Source organism: Hesperophylax consimilis, chromosome 13 (assembly GCF_061612785.1).
Source record: "Hesperophylax consimilis isolate HC1 chromosome 13, BYU_Hcon_1.0, whole genome shotgun sequence".
Classification (NCBI taxonomy): Eukaryota; Metazoa; Arthropoda; class Insecta; order Trichoptera; family Limnephilidae; genus Hesperophylax; species Hesperophylax consimilis.
In genome coordinates, this window is record NC_142848.1 from 19,375,781 (window position 1) to 19,398,490 (window position 22,710).

Below are 22,710 nucleotides of genomic sequence, written 5' to 3' on the forward strand. Positions count from 1 at the left end.
TATGTATTTCAAATCCTCCATAAGAGCCTTTTGTGTTGATGAATGTGGTTTTACCGCAATGTTACGTGTTTTAGGCACATAAATACTAATTTATAAAATTTATCTCTCCTGAACAGAAACTGAAGCATAAAAGTAATAAAAAAATAATTCCATAAGAGCAGAAAAAAAACTAGATGTGGAAACCAATATAGTACGTATTGGTTTCCACATGGGCTGATGCACCATATAAAAACTAGACATGGAAACCAATATAGTACGTATTTCTCAAGGGCTGATGCACCATATAAAAAATATATCCTACTGAAATAAAAGTAACTTATTAGTAAGGCTGAGAAAACCTAAATAATAATAAAAATAAATTTAACACAAATTGAGCACAAGCTATCATTTATAATGTATGTTTTAACAAAATAGCAACAACATACATATTATTTTATGAAATGTATATTCAGAAATAATTCAGAAAACAGATCTTACAAATAGACATTGAAGGATTTTATTAGCACAGTGGTAAACATTTATATAGAATTAACTAAATAAATGGTCAAGCAAGTTCACTGTGAAATAATTGGCAGGACAATGACAGAAGATACTATGAAGTCATTTTGTCAGCCACAATTCATACACGGTTGAAATTAAATTATAATTTAGCGCCCCTCTGTGCATAAAGGCTTTCAAAGAACCAATGCTTTAATCTTGAGGTTCTAAGAAGTTCTCTACAGAAGCAGTTAATTTTTAGTAAAACTCATCTGTTTCTGCAGATATCTATCTCATAGATATTATTTTTAATTCAGAATTTCTCCCATTCATAATAATATTACACATATGAAAACTATACCAGTCACCAAATTATCACGAAAAATATAGTCAGTCAGTTGGGGGAACCAGATTATAAATAAACTGATGCGAAATCAACTAAACTATGTGTTGTAATTTAACCCAAAAAATGTGTGATAAATTAAGTTGTAAACATACTACATTATATTGATAAGGACTTGGTTAAAGACTGCTTTGAAAATAAAATGGAAGCACAGGAGAGACAATATTATTTAGGATAAACTGTCTCCCTATTTCATTTTCAAATTTCGAGGAAGCAATTACATGATTATAGGAAGCAATCATGTAATTGCTTCCTATTTCATTTTCAAGTTAAGAGGAAGCAATTACATGATTAATTAAGCAATTACATGATTGCTTCCTATTTCATTTTCAAGTTAAGAGGAAGTAATTACATGATTCTTTGTTCTATATCAAAATTATAGTGAAGTTAAAGATACGTATTATATGAATGCATTATTATCAATTATGTAGTCACATTATAATTTCAGATTTTTATTTGTTAACCTTTTCACCGCTTGCCTAATTTATATAGAATAATGGGCGAACGTGGCACACGTGGCGAACGTGGCGAACGTGGCACAATAGTTATACATTTTTCTTTACAATAAACATAGACATGGTGTATGAACAGCGCTGGAGTACCGACATAACAAAAATTCTTTTTTTTCTGTTTTTCATAGATAGTTAGTTGCATCTATCACATTAAATTACCAAATTATTGCATAATTTAATATTTCAATTATCACACAAGAAACAATGTTTTTAAAATCGTATGTTTACGCAAAAACAAGTTGAAGAACCGAAGCATTCTCATTCTGCCAACATCAACGGTGAACAGGATTTTAGCTCTTAACTGCCAAGCGCCTCTGTGAAGCATGTAATTAAAGCTGTAAGATATTACTGGCACCATGTAGAAACACAATAAATTTATGATTTATAAGTAATTTTTGCAGCAATTTGAAGGAATATTAGTTATGTTGGTACCACTTTTGAAAAGCTCCGTTTACCCAAAGCATTAAAAATTTAAAATCGTGGCTACAGAAAGAGGGTTTCTACTACCCTCAGAGTTAGAAGAAAGTATTTATTCTGAAAATATAATGTTGTTGTGTTTAAAAAATGTTTCCATTGTCATCAAATGGCCAATCAACACCATTTTGTTTTTTTGACAATCTTTGGTATGTCTCAGCTTTCTGTCAATTTATGATAAGCTGACAAGGATAACAACATGACAGTTGTGCATTTCTGCTGATCAAAATTTGTTCAAAATCTAAAACAGACCTATAATAAGCGTTTAACAGAGACCACATCAGAAAACATCAAAAGTCAAAATATCCAAAACCTTTGAAATGTAAAAAAAAAAACAAAACAAAATGGCGCCTATTGGCCATTTGATGACAATGTTACACTTTAATATCTGTAAAACACCTGAAAATGTTCTAAAAATTCTGTAAATGTTCAAATATAGAAATGAAGCCTGTGAACTATGTGTACGAGTACTTATGTGTTAATACGTATCCACCAGCCGTGGACAAAGTTGTAGCGTAAAGATCGTCTATAACAAATACATACTACAACAGGAATCACCATTTGGTATGTTGATTACGACTGAGGAGCTTCTCCGAACCTCAGGCAATCGCTTTTGCCTCTGGGACAAATGCCTCCCAGTACTTGATGAGCTGGAAAGATAAACAAACTCATTAGCTGCATCCATCATCCAACAGGGAGGGCATTGAGGGCAGTAATGGAATCGGCAAGGACAATAAGAAGGCAATGAAAAATTATTAACATTTTTCATGTGCCTACGATACATAGCATACTGCTGATAAAACAGTTTTAACCTCTCGCTCTTTCTCATAAATGATGCATGCAACAGAAAGAAAGGTTACAACAGAGCTCTAAAGGTTAGAATTTTACCAAAGAAACATTCGTAGACATGTTTCAAGATGCTTATTATTCCAAAGAAATGCACAAATTGCATATTGCAATCCTTGGATTTTCTAGAAAGCAAATGCAACGTTTGCAGAATATTCATGTTTATTTTGGTAGCCCGATAAAACAACGGTAACAAAACAGAACATAATAAAAATAATATGTTAGGCTAGTTGAAGTTAGTTATTTCTCTTTCTTCCATGTGTTTTGTCATGGAAACTTTTATTTTAACCACTCGAGCTATTCGGCCGCCCTCATTCCAAAAATCGTACTTTCCAATATTAACACGGAAACATAATACATAAACTGCTTTCTGTGGTTTAAAGCCAATGAATCCACCTATATTTAGAAATCGCCCTACTTGTGCTTACTTGGGGCATTATTGAATATTACTATTTCTGTATGTCGTCTACGTTCTACTGGAAATTTCCATAGTAACAGACATTAAAAAATGCAATATTTAACATGTAAACAGATGTTAAATTTATCGAGAACATTTTAAAATGACGTTTACATGCAGACTACACAATATAAAACATAATGCAGAATATTCCATGGCAGATATATAATGACATATTTTGGTATTTGATAGAAGCTTAATCAAACTAATGACTAAACATGTTAGCTGACTGCGGGAAGTTAAAAATAAATTAATTTTAAAACATAAAAATCACCTACCTACAGCTACCAAAATTTGGGTAGCTATCGCACGAGTGGTTAATAAACAGCTTTAAAATTTTAGTTGTAACGTCGAAATAGTATTAAAATACTTTGATAAGGGTGATCAAAACAGGAAAACAGGAACAAACCTGGGCTTGGTGCGCCATATGATCCTCCAGGTATCGGATGATGGTAGCGCGGAACTCCCGGACGCGGGAAACCTCAAACAACTCCATCTCCTTCTTTATCATGCTGGAGATGTTGTTGAACTCCTGCTGGCCCCGCTCCACCTTTGCCTCCCACTACATGGCCAAATTAATGTACATTTTTTTAGGGTAAATATATAAATAATTACTACTCATATTCATATTGCGTATGTACGGGCAAACAAATAATTCATCTTAATATTTTAAAGCACAACTCGCAAAAGTGATTTTTTCCTAAAATAATTAAATTAGCGCCATCTATGAAAGTGCAGATAGTGAATTCTTTTAAGTATAATATATACCCTTAATATAAAACAACATAATTATTTAATATATAAGTTGTATTGTGCCTGTTGCGCTTCCTCCTTCTTTAGTCATCATTTCAGACAGTGTTACAATGTCCATCATCAAGACAGATGTGTAGATTATGGTTAAATGTGAGTTTATGTATGTAGAAGCGATACTGTGTTGCTCGCATCTATCCTTTTAGGGCTGGTATTTCTGTATATAATTAATGTGGTTTTCGGCGTTTTGTTTTGGTGTAGCCGAAAAGTACCAGATACCAAGAACTATTAAGCTTAACCCCGTGGCCGTTAATATTAATGGGGTTTTTGTGGATTTCGATTGCTTCCGTAATTATAATTCCGGCAGTATAATTTCTGCAATTTTTTAGTCTTCCCAAGACCTAGGAATAAATCCAAAGTAATGGCCGATGTTGGTGGATAAAATAACTATGTCTGTGTGCTGTCCATGATAAAACAGAACAGTGACAAAATAGAACATTGAACTATAATTAAGTGCATAAAATTCAGTGATAATAGAATACAAAAATGTTTATATTGTGGCTAATTTGTAAAACAAATTAGGCGCTATTAAGAAAGGAAATAATTGCTTTACCTCAATAATTTCAGTGGATGCTTGTTCAATGCGGTCACTTCTTCCTGCCAACTCAGCTTTGGCTTTGTTCTCTCTCCGTTTTGTCAACTGCATCTGAGCATGTTGCCAGTTTTGGAAAACCTAATAACAAAACATTACATAATGTAATATACTAATAAAACAACCTTACAAATTAAACACAAATTAACGGAATCTAGATATAGATTTTAAAATGAAATATCTTCCTCTTTCATTTTTAGTCTAAGGCCCTGCAGCCAAGCACCGCAACTAATTATTTAAAACATTTTTACGCTTGCCATTGCCACATTATTATCCGATCGGTTGCAACACCGCGCAGCTTTGCTAATTCTTGACAGCCCATATCTTGTGGCATTTTCTCCTCGTCCCAGTCCACAACTAAACGGATCTTTGCCCACGTTTAGATTACAATTTTCGTAAGATTGTAAAGATATCTCAAATAAACAAGTTAAAATTAAGTATTTCTAAAAAAATTGTACATAAATTCATTGAATATAATTTAGAGAACTTTCATTTAAAATGTATATGACCAACATTGAAAAGAAATCATTCATACCTTAACACGTTCATGAAACACATCTTTAATGGCTCCCAGAAGACCAATGTAGTCCTTCAGAAGTTCACAAAGGACATAGAAGTCTGTGTTGGATTGCTCGTTGTGAAGATTTTCTACCTGAAAGCAGAAATAAAATCAGTATTACCTTTACAATACTACTTTATAAATACAGTGAAATCTCGGTTGATTGTTCCTCGAATAATCGTTTTCCCGCATGTGCCGTTCATTTATTTCAGTCCCGAATTAATTTCATACAAAACTCGCGAAAATAGATGCAAAGATTGTTTCGCTATGCATTGTTTACCTGCATTAATCCTATAGCACATAGGGGCCGGCAAGAAACTTGTTTTGTTAAAGCCAACCCATCAGACAATACCATACTTGTTAAAGTGACATTTTTATTTGTCTTTACCTAACCCGATATTCGAAGGCAAAATTAATATATAAAGTCAACACTGCAATTAGTGCAGTTCATACTATGCATGGGCACGATTCTTCAATACAGCAAATTCAAGGATCCGGCCCCCTCGGGGTTAGAACAAGCAGTTTTTATACTATTTTACTCGATCGATCGTTGCTAGCAGTCACTTCTAATATTAGTCGTCGTTACACATTCAAACACAGCGGTACACGAATGTGGATATCTTATGACTTTCCAGTCAAAAGTTTAAACTATTCAAACATAAAAATTTTAAAAAAAGTCTGTTTATACTCTTCAAGAAAGATTGAAAATTGTCAAAGTGGTAAATCATCCCGCTAAAAACACGTTGATGTAGCCAAGCATTTAGGAATCGCAGCATCTTTATTTAAACACATTCACGTATATATGAAATATGAATATATTTTTAGAATATTAAACATTTAAATATGAATGTAGCTTTTTTCGCATCCATTGTTTTCCTGCATTCATAGTTTATTTCAATAGGACCCTTCAAAAACGATTTCACGGTGTAAAAAGGAGGACAACAGAAGTGTACAAGGATCAACAACTGTAGCTAAAATAGATTTGTGAAGACAGTATGTTCCTAGCTAGTGTGTTCTTAACGACTATCGAATACAGCTTCAGCACAGATTGTTTCCTGCCTGTAAGATCAACCTACTAATGGCGCAACAGGTGAGAAGGGATTTATTGCTTTTGTACGGAGTAAACTTCCTGGAGCCAGTGGGAATAAGTCATTCCCAATTGGTGCATTTAGTGTGGCCGAAGGGAGTGGGGATGGGAAGGAGGTTCAGATCAGGGTATCTAGCACAGTTGATCAATAAAGGTTTTATAAATACGATAATGTTGGTAACTTATCATCTTTCCCGGGCATGACTGCAAATCAACAATAATATAATAAATTATCTTAATTTATTCGACATGAACCTTATTTGCAATCTGCAGTTGTGCTCGGGAACTATGACAAGTTATTGACACTATCGATAAATCATCGATCGATCGTGTTAGATAACCAGGTCACTAATCACAGATAAAGCCATTTCAAGCAAAGTTTTGATTTAGAATAGTGATCTTTCATCATGGCAGTTATATGTGAATCATTACCTTTTCCTGAACATCTGCCAACTGCGACAGCGCCCGCGCCAATGCGGCGTGTTCCTCGGCCCCGGAAAGCGCGGCCGCGGACCTGGCAGCGCCCCCTGCCAGTGTGGCCAGCTCGCGGCGCCCGCCAGCCAGGGCTTCCGCGGCACCATGAAGGCGGCGTAAGGCGGCATCCAGGGCATCCACCATGCTGCAGCGCTCCTCGAACCACTGGGGGTGTAATACAAATGTGAGTTGTCACTCGTACCATTGTTAATCAATAACTATAAGAATTGAAAGCAGGCAGATAATTTCTTTTAAATATATACACAGTCAATTCTGATCTTACAGAGTATTTTTTACATGGTTTTGAAATAATGGTAATGTGTATACGTACTTAGAATCGAGTTAGAATAGAAATGAATTAGTGATTTAAGTGGTTTCGTACCAAACGGTGACTAGATAACTCATCAAAATGACAATTTAACACACCTTTAAAAAGTTATATAAAGCCATGAAAAGTGATGAATCAAAAACTACATTAAATAGATTACGTAGGTTAGGTTTAAATTTGTTTTCATCGCTTTTAATGACTTTATTAATACCACTACTTAAAGGTGCGTTGAATTGTCATTGTGTTGAGTTATCATGGAATCGTACCAAACATGTGCACACGGATCTGTTTATTGTCTCACAGTGACATATATAATTTTTTTTTACAGTATTCTGTAGAACGTGTCCACTGTGGCAAAACAGAATTAAGGGTATTAAGCAAGTCCTTGCTTTTCTATTGCCCCCTAAATGGTTAGTATGATTAATTCCATTTCCTATACCTTTCACAGCCTTCGTATTTCAGATTCCTTAATAATTTTGGTACAATAATACTTTACTTGACAAGATATTTATGAAGCAAAATAGTGTCATTAACATTAAAGCAATTTGTTGTGTAGTTTTGGAACAAATATAACCTATCTCACCAACCCTGAGAAAAAGCTGGGCCTACAAATTGACCGCAGTAGCACAAGACGGAAACCTTATCAAAGCAATGCATCCCTGCCCCAACTGCTAAAACGGCATGAAAACTTTGATAATATGTTCACTGTAATTTAGTATTATGTACTTGTTAATGTAGTATCTGGTATTATGGAATTTCGGTGCAAGTTAATAATGTGTTGATTGATTGAAAGGTTAGAATAACGATTAAAGTTTTTTTTTTTTTTTTTCCAGAATCTTTTTTTCATAAAATATGAACCGGTAATGTGAGCATCACTGAGTGCTTTACCCGTGCAGAGGCCCCCATTTTACAATTGTATGTGACAAATTATGTATGTAAATAAAAATGTACTGCATTGAAATCAAGTTAATTAAACGAATTTAAATGAAATATAAAAAATTAAATTAAATAAAGTAATGTTATAAAAATAAAATAATTAAGGCAGTTATAAAAACTAAGCAATATGTATATAATTGTTGGTCGGTTGTGTATAATATGTGTACTATGTAGGAATATTTTTTTATTATTTTAATAAAAAATTATTTTGTAATATGTATAGCCTTTTTTGTTTTTTAATCCATATCTAAATTTTGAATTTTTTTTTGTTTTCGTCATTTTTGTCGAGTTAAAAGAACAATAACTGCAGAACCTGTGGCACTAACAATATTAATATTATTTTTGTCTGTTGTATTACACTGATCTCTTGCAGAAGACAAGGTAATATATTTTCTATATACAAATAATACAGTAATAAACTAATGGACATGTAAACAGTAGACCTCGCATCCAAAAAAAAAAGTATGTTTCTAATTTTTTCTTATTTAATAAATCTAAATTTTCTCTGAAATCATAAGATTTGTGAGTAGGTACTTAAATACCTACCTACCTACTTACTATAAACCATAAATATTTTACGTAACATGTTATTATTTCAAACAAGGAACTATACATACAATCTGTCCAAAGATATTTCACCATCTCAGTGACAAATCTTTTTTCAAACTTTATTCAGGTCGGTAGGTACCGTAAATAAACCACTCACTAGATCGATATCTTAGGGCTTTTCGTGTAAAACAAATTGGTCCTAAAAAACATAGATATGCCAATATATAGACAGTAAAAATCTCATTCGGAGCCTACTTATTATACCATACACCAATGAAGAACTCTGAAAGTTTTTTCCATAGACTTTCAGAGTTTTTCATTATTGGATTCACGTTTCCAATTTTCGATCGGAGTTATACCCCCCTGGTAAGTACCATAATATTGATTATTCCGATTTGACAGCTCGTATTAGGAACCACGATCACGTAAACTCTGGCGGGATAAAAAGGCACTATCCAATAAAGCTAACATCTAGAACCGGAACCGGAGCGTAACAAATGAATTTACAGACAAATGAAATGCCAAATGGTTGAGTTAAAACAAGACTTCGCTAATCAGTCAAATATTAGAAATATAAAATTTAACATATCTTGTTAAAGTGTAATTTTATTATTGAATTACATATTAATTATTTAATAAAAAATGATAATCAATATGAACACTTATCTTGGTCTTGGTCGATTAATACAAAATTAATAAACTAAACATGCTCTTACAAATAATTCTAAATACTAATCAATACACAGTTTTACGTTTATTCAGACGAACCATAAAAATAAATTAAAAGTGCTTGATTTGTTTTCACTAATAATTCCTACTGAATTCATGCAATCTTCTAAGATGAATATTGCAGAAACTAAAAGATTTCAGCATTAAAAAAAGTTTTAAAAAACACCTATTTACAAAGTGATCTATTTCTCTATTTATAAAAACATTCAGACGACAACAAATTTACACACAAATCATTACAAATACATAATCATCAACATAGAATACATAAGATTGCCTTTATTTGACCATACAACTCGCAAAATGTATTTGTCATCTGCTTTTCTCATATTATGTTATGTACAGTTAGTAAAACCATGATTTCCAAAGAAGAAGTTTTGCTAAAATTTAGTTTTTTAATATTCATAAATGAAATTTCAAAAGTTGCCTAATTCGAACCCTTGAAATAAGGTCCCTTGAAAATATTTTTAGCGATTTTCACTGCTTAGCATATACAGTATCAATTTAACCCGTCCCAAACAGTTATTTTAACAGAAGCCAATTGTAATGGAATTCGTTTTGTGCTAAATTACATGAATCATGGTGGAGTAAAAAATAAATTATTTTACTTTATACTAGCTGTACCCCACCACGCGTAGCTGTGGCTCATTTTGTCTGTGAAGATAGAGAAACAATAGAGATTGTTGCTTTTACGTCCAACAGATGGCGCTGTATCTAAAAAAAAAAAGCATGTTTGTTCAACAAACAACTTTTTGAAAAACTTCTTAATTTTTTTTTATCTGTTTCAGGTCACATATATAATACAGGTATATTAAAATACACGCGTATTCGAATGCAAAATTGTGTAAAAATTTCAAAGCGTGGTCGATGAAGAACTTTTGGAGATTTAAGATTTTGAACAAACATTTTTATTTACATAAATTTTAGTTAACACATCCACTTCGGTGATGGGTACAGTCTGACCCGAATGATAATAAAGATATTAATTACGTAATAGATATTTTGTAATGCCGTTTTCCTTACGTCTAATTTTACACCATAATATACACGGTGTCCGGAAACTCGTAGTACAAGCGGGAAACTGGAGAATCTACACCACATGGGGAACCCAAAAAAACATAAAGTTTTTTGATTTGAGCATTTTCAAAAAAAAAAAAAAAAAAACCAAAAAAAAATATTTTTCGGCTATTTTAGGGTTAAAGTTTTTTCTGGTGTTTAGGGTTGAATAACAGATGTTTTAACCCTGCAGAGCAGAAATATTTTATGATTACACCGGGTTAAATGAAGGGTGATTTCAAAATAATGCTTCAAATCCGAGTTTCTTCATTTGTTTTACTTTCAAATAGTTTTAATTAGTTGGGTACTTTGATCTTCAGTAATAATTTATAAGAATTTGATTAAAAAAAAAAAAATTTAAAAAAAAAAAATCAACTTCAAACTCGATTTACTCGATAACGAAAGCTCAAATAAAAAAAAAATATACTACAAAATCGACTCCAAATGTGATGTAGATTCACCAGTTTCCCGCTTGTACTACGAGTTTCCGGACACCCTGTATATATATTTTAAAAAACTCATAAACGCATATACAAATAAATTAACGGAGGTCTCTCTGACGTGATGAGGCTAAGAGTATCGTTTACCTGGACAACTTATCAGAGGTCGCAATCTAGTATATTCTATACCAATTTGCACAAATCAAAAACACATAAAAGACAAGACATTAAAAATGAACGCTATTTACATTGCGACTATTTATAACTTAACGAAAATAAAACATGAACAAACTATGTACTAAAAAAAAATCTATTGTGGCTTGGTAAAGGTCCCCTACCTTGCCATCCCTCTGCTTACGTTGAATTATGAAAAATAAAAATAACCGTGAATAAAACATGGGCAGAGTCACAAAGATAGCTGTAGCAGTGAATATTTTAGAAAGCTGATAAGCTAATTTGCCTTTCATAAAATAACAATAATTATTACTCTGGTAAGAACAACGCTGGATTTTAACAATTAAAACTCATCGCCTAATTGGATTTGGATTATTTCAGTCAAGCATTATGATTCAAACATTAATTTTGATGGTTGTCAGTAAGGAAATAATTAGATGATTATATAAATTACAGTCAGCAGTAAACCCGTTAAAGCGACGCACCACGAAGTAATGCAAAATCATGTGTTTTGGTTTAAAAATTTGATCGCTTAGAAATACTTTAGATCTGCGAGTAGAACACATCTTGATTTATTATAAAACAAGGTGCACTAGAAATACCTAGTTGAGAGATTTCACTGCAACTTGTACATTTATTGTAAATTTTAGTGGTGTAAATTTAAACATTTATTTCAAGGCAATGATAAAAATGAAGTGCAGTGTGCTCTCATTCATTGCATTGCATCCATCAACATCTTCATTGCAGGAGTAAACTAAGTTTGTTTTCATAGTATAATTCAAAACCAGTAATTTTCCAAGATAATAATGACAAAACTATGAAAAAATATCACTGCTTTTACACAAGAAATAAGTTAGTGCCTGTAAAGCCTCATTCACAAAAGAAGTTTTTAGCGCCTACAGACAGAGTATGCAGTCAACTTTACCTGACAACTGTTCATTACTAAAATTTCATCTTTAATCAACAGAAAATCACTCACATTAAATGTGAATGAAAAAATAATGTGGAATCTGATCAGATGATTCCATGAAGTGTGAATGACCAAATGTCAACTACCACACCAAAAAGACTCAGTAGCGAAAATTTCACTCCCTTTTGAATGGGGCTTAAAGTCACGTGTTTGTGGATAGAAAACTTATGAAATATTATAGGGCACGTCAAAGGAATTAATACGATTTTGTATAAAAATAAACAGTGAAAGCTAGGGATCATTTCAACCTAACATTTAATTTATTTCAACACAGGGCTAACATTCATCGCTAATATGAAAACACCTTCAATAGATAATAATCACAATGATACTCACAGAATCTGTTTCATCCATTTTGTAGGTGATCTTGTTGACTGTCTCACCGACTTTGTTGAACAATCTTAGGACACCGGCGCCACTGAGGGCCGAAGTGCTGGTAGCTTTTGGCAGGTCCATTTCTACAGGGAATAAAGGATATTAATTTAATTTGATTGTTATTAATTCCTTTGTTTTTCATGCTTAGAAAACCAAAATGCGCGCCAAACATACTAAAATTACAAAATGTTTAATCATCACGGTTTCCTGATGTCTCCTTCCGATTGCGGTGTTTCAACTCCAAACCATCCAACCGCCTAAGTGTAAGTCTTGCAATTCTCTTTCGTCCTGCAGGTTTATTATGAAGAAGCCTCTTTGGTACTCGGCTATTTAACATTCTTGTTACTAAGAGGAGTACCCTAAATCTCTGAAATTACTAATATTCACATGTAATTTTAAATAGAGGCTTTATAGTTTATGGTATTTTTACATTCCTACGAAATCTATAAACACATAATCTACCATTAAAAAAATAAATAAACTAAAGATTAAAACAGATTTATTTTTGTTGAATGTAGATAAGCATGCTTGAACCATAGCACAGATGTTTCTGCTAATCTATTCGCACAGTTACTCTCTTGTGGGTGTTGCTCATCTCACTCGCTATCGTTATAACCAAAGCTGTGTGAGTGGGTAAGGTAATCAACGAACATCGCTGCTAGCAGTCGATAGTTTTGGTATTATTCCACACTTTCAGGAAAGAAATATAGGCCTTAGCGTAAGTATAATTGGTTGTGCTGTCAATTTCACGGAAATTCAAACAGCTAGGCGTATTTTTGCTTGCCAAAAAAGTATGCCTTTGAACAAAACACAGTGAAAAAATAATATCACTTGCTATGTACTATGTAATTGAATATCTACAACCGCTTTTATAATGTTTTTTCTGCTGTCAGGGATCTCACTGAAAGTTGTTTCGCTGACTGGTGTTTCAAAATGACTTTCGCTAAAACGCACTAAAACGATGAGCCAAAATATTATTTTGATTTACTAACCCGATTCAAGAAACTGTCTGAAGTCAGGGTCGATGCATAGGACGGGATGCTGTGCGGTGCGATTCAGATATCTCTCCAGGGAAGCTCGACGTCTCTCCACAAACTCTGAGCTGCCGGATCCTCCTGGAGAAACTCCCGAGCCATCAGATGACTGATTGGACATTTTGATTTTAGTCATTCCTGGAAAAAAAATGTATACATTGTACATAATTACAATAAACTTTTGCTTCATTGCGTACTTCAAGTATCAGAAATCATTTCCCACATCTGGTGTCACATAGGGTCTGCCATACTATATTAAAAAAAGATTGTCTTATTTTTTTAATTCGTGTTTTTTTTGTTGAATACCGTACAAGAGTCCCAACTACTCCCAACCTTCTGGAGCTAGGAGACTATGGCATCCCTAATAAAGAACTCCAGTGAAAAATATTATCGCTTTAAAAAAATATATTCATATAGATCAACAAATGCTAATTCTGAACATATTAGTTTTAATATACAGAGTATCCGGGGGTAAAGTGCACAAACTTCGGGGGTGATTCTACATGATTTCAGAAGCAGAAAAGATTAATAACTTTTTTCTAAATTCATACATTTTAAGGCGATGCACTACGTCGTGTAATATTTTGAATCGAGCCGCCATCAATAACACTCCTTACATAGATGGCGATAAGGCTTAAATTCCCGCATAACACCATCCAGCTGTTTTGATTTAGACGAGAAAAAAACATGGTCAAAAAGTGCTTTGTATTTTATTTTGTGGATGTTCAGGCATAAATATTTAAATGTTTTCTGATCATTTTAAAAATAACTTAATTTGCCACATTATGTAAAACCATAACCGAAAATGGGTTCGTAAGTAGGAAATAAAATAACTTTAAAGCAGTTTCATAGGCCTTATAAATTATTTTTTTCTGGGCTTATAAAAAGACTTATGTAAAAAATTCTCCATTACTTCAAAGGCCAAGATGTATTATACTTGCGGTATTTATTTAAAGCATCTGAAACATTTCTAGGCGACCAAATTTTCAAACCAAAAACACATGATTTTTGCATTGCTACGTAGTGCATCGCTTTAAGGTAGTTTTTAATAGAATTTATAAATCGTCATTTAAAAATTAATAAAACACCATCACATTAAAACACCTTTGGTTGGCATGACTGAATCTGTTGTCACGAGTCACGAATCACATTTCATTCTGGTTTTGTATTTTGAATTTAAAAGATTTCAAAATTTTTGTTTCACAGTGTTGACGTAATTGAAATGTCATTTAGGCACCTATAATAATTTATGTTTTAGAAAATTAATGATAAGTTATAGGTGTATTATTTATAGGTGTATTATTTATAAAGGTAATTTCAAGGTTAGTGTAAAAATTAGTTGTGGGCATTATAAAACAATAATATTTATATGTTAATCTGTATACATAATATGTATATGATATTATAAATGTTGATGATAACAATTCCAATAATAGCTACCACAAAGGAAAAATTCAAAAAAACAATTTCTTTCCCATTTTATGAGCTTTTGCCTCACAACATCCTTCACCTCTAGTGCCATAGTTCAACGGTTTCAGACATTGCAATTCTTTAGAAGAATTCACATAAAAATGATTAACTTTTCGTTTCCGTTGAAAATAAATGAATCTGACAGTATCTGTATATTGATATCTCTCTGAGTTGCCTGTTCACATTGTAATACATATCACGATTTAGTCTGCGAAAATAAAATCTGCTTAAAAATTACTAGTCCTTTTTACAATGGTGCGCAAATAGCTGGCTGCTCAAAAAACCTTATTGCATATCCCAAATCGGGTAAACAAAAGTATGGGCTTTTTTCCAAAATTAAATATTTTGTTACAAAAGTATGGGCTTTTTTCCAAAATTAAATATTTTGTTACACTCTTTAGTTAGACCTTTTTACAAGTGCGTTAGAATTAACCCATCTCACTCATTTTTAGCATCGCTAGGCCAGACAGTTCATTTAAGAATGAACATTTAGATCCTGCGTAGAAAAGTCCCACAATGAACTACACTGCAAATCGTTGCCTTCCTTTAGCGAACATTACTTTTCTGCACCGGGTCTGGTTATTTCAATGTGTGTTATTTGGCGGACAACTATATCGTAGTTTATTCAAAGCATTCTCGAATCCTCCTGGCGCCAAAAACATGGTAAAGTTGTTTGCCTCCAGTTTGTCGAAATGATACCCGGATTTCGTGTTAGGGCAGGTCTGTCATTTTGGATGTCTGTGCCCATTACTGACTTAAATAAGCCATAAACTTATTTCAATTTATAGTCATATTTACAGTTACAGTATTTTAAGACATGGACCCTATAATGTGGTATATTTTTCAAATATTTTTTTGTATCAAAATTATGGCAGAAATAATAAGGGTTCCATGGTTTGCGCAAATAACAATACAAGACATAAAATCTAAAGGAAATATTTGTTCAGTGGGGCGATTTGTGAAATGTGAGATGCACCAATGATGATTCAATCATAAGGTAACTTCTGTGGTAAGAATCATAGTAGTAAATGTATTCACCATCTTTATTACCACAATCTATTAATCCCTCAGGCCTTTAACCACTCAGAACATTAGAACGTCAAAAGACGTAAATATGATAATAGCGGTCAAGACATTAGAACGTCTTTTCACGTAAACGCGCGAGATTTTACAAAAATTGATTTATTTCCATCACTAGTATACGGATTGCCATGATTTAAAAAACAGAGTATCGATAATGAATAACGCTACGCGTCTGTATTCAAGAATATCTTTTTTTTTTTTTTTTAAAAAGAAAGACAAACATTCCCGGGTTACGAATAACCCAAAAATGTTTGAAAATCTCCTACTACCACCACAGAAAGCCGAAAATGTTGCTTGTGTTGTGATGGAGGACTTAGCCAGCCGAGGAATCGAACACGCGACGCTCGGGTGAGACCCAAGCGCTATGCCCACTCAACCACTAACCGGTCAAAAAAATCTATGGAACGTAGAGGTGCATTATCTAAGCCGATTGAAACTGTCAAGATGTTCGTTAATAATTTATTGTGTTTCTAAATAATTTATTAAAAATATTTTAATTTGGACGGTTAATATTTTGAGGTGACTAATAGTTTTTAAATATATTTCTTCACTATATAAAGTGTTATTCCTTTATGCTACTCAGAAAAAAGTACATTTTTCAAGGCTTTGAAATAATGGTAAGCGATTTTTACATATTTTTGACGTTTTCATAAAATGTATATATAGAAACGCAAATATTTACGTATAACAACACAATGCGATAGTGGATTTCATAATCTTTCCAAAACATTTTTTAGAATGAGGCTACGTTTCCCAAAACGTGAGTTATGAAGATTTTAGTAAAACTCGTAAATAACACAAAAATTATCACGTTTTGACAGTTCTCAAAGGGACACATAATAAATAAAATTCTATGTCTGAGAGGTTAACGTATTCTGTCAGAAGATCAGAGTATTTCGACTTTGCAATAAAATTCGAATAAATGGAGTATTTCTGAATGTTTCCAAAAACAGAAAACTGTTTTTGAAAAGTGAAATACACTTACAAATTTTATTATACGAGAGACATTTAATTTGATTAAAATATTGAATACAAAAATAAAAAAAGTTTTTAAAATTGCTCACTTTACGTTTTTTCTAACTAAAATTACGTTACGTTATAAACGTTATTGTCACCGCACATTTCTGTTGTGTCGTATAAAAATTATTAATAAATTTTTCTCAAATTGCAATTGGACACAGAGGTGAACATTTTAATTCTTCTGTGGATAACTTCTAGATTTGAATATCAAGTGTGGTGTTTTTTCTTTCTAACATTGTTAAGATCGTATTTCTCAACACGGCAGTAAGGGAGACAACAATTTCTATATGAGATGTTCCCAATAGCGAACAAATTAGCGTGAGGAGTTAATAATTAGGATTACGGAAAAACAAAGAAAACAAAAATATATATAAATACTTTTCAATTTATGCTTTGTCCTTATGTTGCAAAATAAATAATATTACAAAGGAACATACTGAGTTATTTTTAAATGGCTTTGTGAGATATCTTTTTTTAACCAGATATAGTTTTGGCTGTTTTCATAAAAGAATGGAAACGCCCATCTCTACCGAGTGTTCATTATTTGATAGTATATAATTTACTGCTATTACTTAATTAGGTCAACAGGTTTGTTGTTTAGAAATAAAAACATTGAACACATACCAAGAATGATAAACATTTTATATTTATGGAATGTAACGTTTGTAGAATAATGTTATGTATTAGTGGAATAAAACATCAACTGTTTATCATGTTTATGTAGTGCACTTTTTCAATACAATGTAAAAAGTTTTAAAATAACTTAGAAAATTAATAATGTTTTCAACAAACGAATGATTGGTCAAACTAACTACATATTCTATTATGAGTACACCGTTACCATAAATATTATTAGTATGTGTCTTTTTCTTATAATCATAAAAAAATAACAACAAACTTATAACGTATTATCTGATAAAGATAAAATAATTAAATCAATTCTAATAAAATGATTCAGCAACATAATTAATAGCAATCAATGAATCACATTTCCTATAGAGCTGTAGTCCTCAACTAGTAATATGTATTAGTAATCAGCCGCATGCTGTGAATTTTGCTATTTTTCAAAACAAAAAAATTATAAATTTGGAATTTTTATAATGGGTAAGATATTAATATACTTTGGATATGGTGGAATACATTTAAAAAAAAATGAGAACCACTGAAATAGAAACTATTTTTTAAGGTAAATTATTAAGATTGAAACTATTTTAGGGAAAAGTATTAATAACAATACAAAAGAGACTCAACGAAAACAAGGAAATTGATGCCAGCAAGTTTAGTTTGGGACTTGCTAGTTCAACAAAAAAATATTCAAACTGAATTCAGAACAGTGGTATCAGTAAGCATTCGATTGTGAACTACTAGCTTTGCTTCTTTGGGCATTTTTTTATTAGTACCAACTGCGTTCGATCCTCCATTAATGGAGTTTTCAGAATTTACCATCCATTCAATATCAGCATCAGTCTTTCCATCTCTCGTTAAGGGGAAACACGGGCGCCGAGAAATTTGACTAATAGGTATATTACAAAGGTGTCACTGTTACCCCCATGAATACTGAGCAAAGGGGACAACTGCACCTCACGCTGATTCAAAATCCTAAATAAAATTGTCAAAATCGAGGTTTTGTCTTACCATATTTTCTACTCCAAAATTGGACCAATTTTTAAGATTTTTTTCACCAAATGTATTAGAAGAAAATACACTGTCCAATTTGTATATAACTAGGCAGTTTTAAGGATTTGTGGAGGGTCCCAATTCCTATAAGAACTAACTTATAAAAAAAAAGCAAAACGAAGGGACATGCCAGTGGTTGATATCTATAGTTTATTAAAAAACATTTGCCTAGTGTCAAAATCCAGAGAAGAAATAGGGGAATATGTTTCCTCTTTCAACAATTCTCAAAAACACAAACTCATCCACTTAATTCAAGGACGGGTTGTTTCGGAGAATTTGAACAATTCATCAAATTTCAACGTTCGTTTTCGGGTTCTGTCCTATTCAAGTCCTATTCAAGTTCTGTTAATATATCACTATAGGCTAGTTGCTTGACAGAACTGAAAGAAAAACAGAACTAGAAAATTTGATGAATTGTTCAAATTCTCCGAAACAACCCGTCCTTAGTATTCATCAATCACAACTACATATATTGCATACTTTTTTTGCACTATCTCTTTCAAACACCGTGACTTTAGACTTACATATTTACATTAAGGCGATGCACAACATCATGTAACATTTGGAATCTGGCCGCTAACAATAATACTCCTTCTGTAGATGGCGATAAGTTTTAACTTCCCGTTTAACACCAGCCGTTGAATTTTATTTTGCGAAGTTCAAGCACAAATATTAAAATTTACCTCAATCATTTTCTTAAGAACTTAATGTGTGACATTATACAATAAAACTAAAACCGAAATGGGGTTTTCTAAGTAGGAGATTTTGAACTTTAAAGCAGTTTTTATGATACTTAAGTTTTTCTGGGCTTATAAACAGACTGATTAAAAGTGCTTGATTATTTCAAAGGCCAACATTGCCAACTCACAGAATTAGTCATATTTTCACAGAAGGTTGGAGTATTTCCGCTTTGCAATAAAATCCAAATAAATAGAATATTTCTGAATGTATCCAAAAACTAAAAACTGTCTTAGAAAGGTGAGCTTTTAAATTGTATTATTTTAAATAAAAATATAATTTTTGATGTATTAAAATGTTGAGTATTAACAATAAAAAAATTGGTAACTATTTGGAATCGCTGGCCACGGATTATACGAAATATTTTTAAATAAATCCTTCTGATTGACCTTAATTACTATAAAAGGAAACTGAATGCATTTGGGAAATTTTTAATTTTAGCATTTTTCTTTTTAATTACGTAAAATGAAAATTCGCTTTCGTTGTATGGGGTGACAGCAATTTCAAATAATTTCTGGCATTTGTTATTACTGATTCTACATAAGTGGCCGACTTCATGCGGATAAGATAAACAATGATGCGTAATTTTGTTTACAATATTAGCGACATGAAACAATGATTTTTTTACTCTACCAGCCAGTATAAAGAACACAATTGAAACGAAAAATTTGAAATTATCAATAATAATAATATAATGACCCAAACTAACCTAACCTAACCTGACCTATCCTGTCCTAACCTAACCTATCCTACTTGCTGCTTGCAAACGCAACTAAAATTACAGATAGTGAAAAAATTTATAAAAACACATGCATTTTATTAGACAAATGTATCACAAACGTTATTGTCACATCACTTTTTTGTTGCTTCATATTAAAATATGTGTCATAATTTTTTTTAAATTTTGTTTGGAACTTTTGGTTTCATGAAGGTGCAGACATTTTAATTATTCTGTGGTTAACTTCTACAATTGAACATAAAGTGTGGTGATTTCTCTTTCGAACACCGTATAGATAATATTACTCAACATGACAGTAAGGGAGATACAACGATTTCTATGAGACCATACTGTTAGAAATCAGCACTTCGATTGTTCACTTTAATTACTTCAATATAATAAGTTGGTAAATGGACAAAACAGAACATGATAAAATAACAGATTGGGTGTTTTTCATCACTTTCAATGTTCTGTTTTACTGTGGAAATGCAAGAATAAGTTACTTACCAATTACACTCTTTTCCGGCGCAGGTGGTATGATCCTTCCCGCTCGAAGGTACTTCTCGGTCAGCTTGTCGTGCAGGCCCAGGAAGTCGCTGAAGCGCCGTGACACGGTGAAGTCGTGCTTGTTGAAAATGGGCATGTTGGTCTTGGTGAGAACTCTGTACGCTACGTAGGAGCTCATACCCTCGCCAACCTTCTGCGGCTCTGTTACTGTGATCTCTATATTGTTTCCACGCTCCGTCGTGACCTAAATAGAAAAATGACAAATCCATTAGCAAATAGTATTTCATTAACACTATGTACTTTGACTTACATATAACAAATCAAATCTGTTATTTTTGTTTTTTATAATAATCGAAATTACTTCTGTAGAAAAAAATATGTGCAGGAGTCGTGGAGTCACAAAACCCGCTCTGGAAGTTTCTGTTGTCTTTATTTCGAGAAATCCATAAAAAAACTATTTGAAACATGTTGAAATTAAATATATAATTTCAATTTTATTGCCAAATAATAATATGGAGGTGTAGTTATTTATATATTTAGCATTAATAATGTAGGTATATTATTTTTATACTGAAGGTGTTACAAAAAGTTTTATACAACTCTCTCTAAATCAACTATATAATATAATTATAACAGTTATAATGGTCATAACGAAGCGCTGTAAAAATATTACATGCTATAATTTATCTTAAATAAGTTCAGTTATTTTTTTTTCATTATCGAAAAATATTAAGATTATGTTGGTATTTTTATTTTATTTTTATGATGATGAATAAATTTTCAAATAAAAACGACATCTTCATTTTTAATTGTGAATTCAACGGCGTTGATGTCACACCAGGCAACGTTGGTGACAGCCAACTTGACCAGACGTTGGCGGTTTCAATGCCATAATGATATTGTAGTCAGTTGGAACAGTTTCGGAATGTACGGTTTTAGATTGATAATTATAAATGAAAATATTAAAATCAGATATTTTTAGTACGATAATCATAGTCAGAAAGATAAACATTAAAACACATTTTTAACGGTATTCATAGTTTGTGAAAATACCGTATTATCAATAATAATTCTTTACATTTATGTATTTTGTTATTTTCAATATAAATGATAGCACATTTAAATCCAATAGAAATGAAACCTAAAATTTATGACGAGAATATGTTAGGTTATATATTCAGTCAAAACTCATATATTAATGTTGGTATGCCCGACAAATGTACAATTTGAAGATTCCCTGTGAAACATCAGGAGCAGTCGTTTAACCGCACTATTTAATGTTTATACCACTGTACAATAGGCAACGACAACTGTTTCAAGCCTGGGCTGAAACAAACGAGGAACAAAAACTAAATTAATACAGTGATAACCTTACCTCTTCCATGATGGGACTACTGATGGAATGCCGTTTACTAATATGAACACTTTCCATTTCTTCATTTACCGGAGATGATATTTCTAAGCTGGGAAACTCATCGATGTTATCGTAACCGTTTGTGTCTTCTTTGAAAATAGGGTTATCCTGGAAACATAATGTGAATTACACTGTGAATACATTTCTTGCTACACAGTAATCATTATATTATATACCACAAAATGAACTTATTATTTTTAGGGATAGTGGTTATCCATGCAAACATTTCAAAGCTATTGTGTTACACCTACGTCAGATCTAAATGTGTTAGTTAACATGATCCGATGTGTGGATGAACTATTCAAGAGAAGATTGCCTCCAATTACCGATTGTCATACTTTTTTTTAACGCGTTGACTAAAACTATATTACGCCGAAGATAAAAATATGTCGTGCAGAAACGAGAGATAGAGGAAATATCCAAGCCGTTTTATCTACAAATGAGTAATATTTAGCAAATAGGGGAGGAAGATAGCGATAAAATGCATTGACGTATGCACTACATTTTGAACTGTCAAAATGACAATCAAAAATCTAGATCAAACGCCTTAAAACAATCTATAAGAGCGGACAAACCTGAACTGCAGAAGCGAAGAGGTCGTCTTCATCTTCATCTTCGTCTCTTTTAATATTGACAGTCTCAAACAAAGGGGGAGGCTCCATATCTTCGGCCATTCTTGTCCAATTTGATTTTCCTCTAATCAAAACGAATATGACAACGACAGCGACATAATACGACCGGCTAGCGTTCACTAGTGTTGCGCGTGATGTGGGTAGGATTTTTTTTTACCATGCCGATCGA

General features: G+C 32.4%; 1 protein-coding gene across 1 annotated transcript; it reads right to left on the reverse strand.

Moving 5' to 3' along the window:
• On the reverse strand, positions 1 to 22,660 carry LOC149418551 (sorting nexin-2-like). The gene is made up of 10 exons (XM_089638837.1): positions 22,485 to 22,660; positions 21,871 to 22,017; positions 20,496 to 20,739; positions 13,241 to 13,420; positions 12,210 to 12,331; positions 6,650 to 6,856; positions 5,107 to 5,223; positions 4,533 to 4,652; positions 3,579 to 3,731; positions 1 to 2,516 (listed from the first exon to the last, which is right to left on the reverse strand). The coding sequence occupies exons 1-10, from the start codon at positions 22,581 to 22,583 to the stop codon at positions 2,466 to 2,468; spliced, it is 1,440 nt and encodes a 479-aa protein (XP_089494963.1). The 5' UTR covers positions 22,584 to 22,660; the 3' UTR covers positions 1 to 2,465.
• Positions 22,661 to 22,710: the final 50 nt, after the last annotated feature.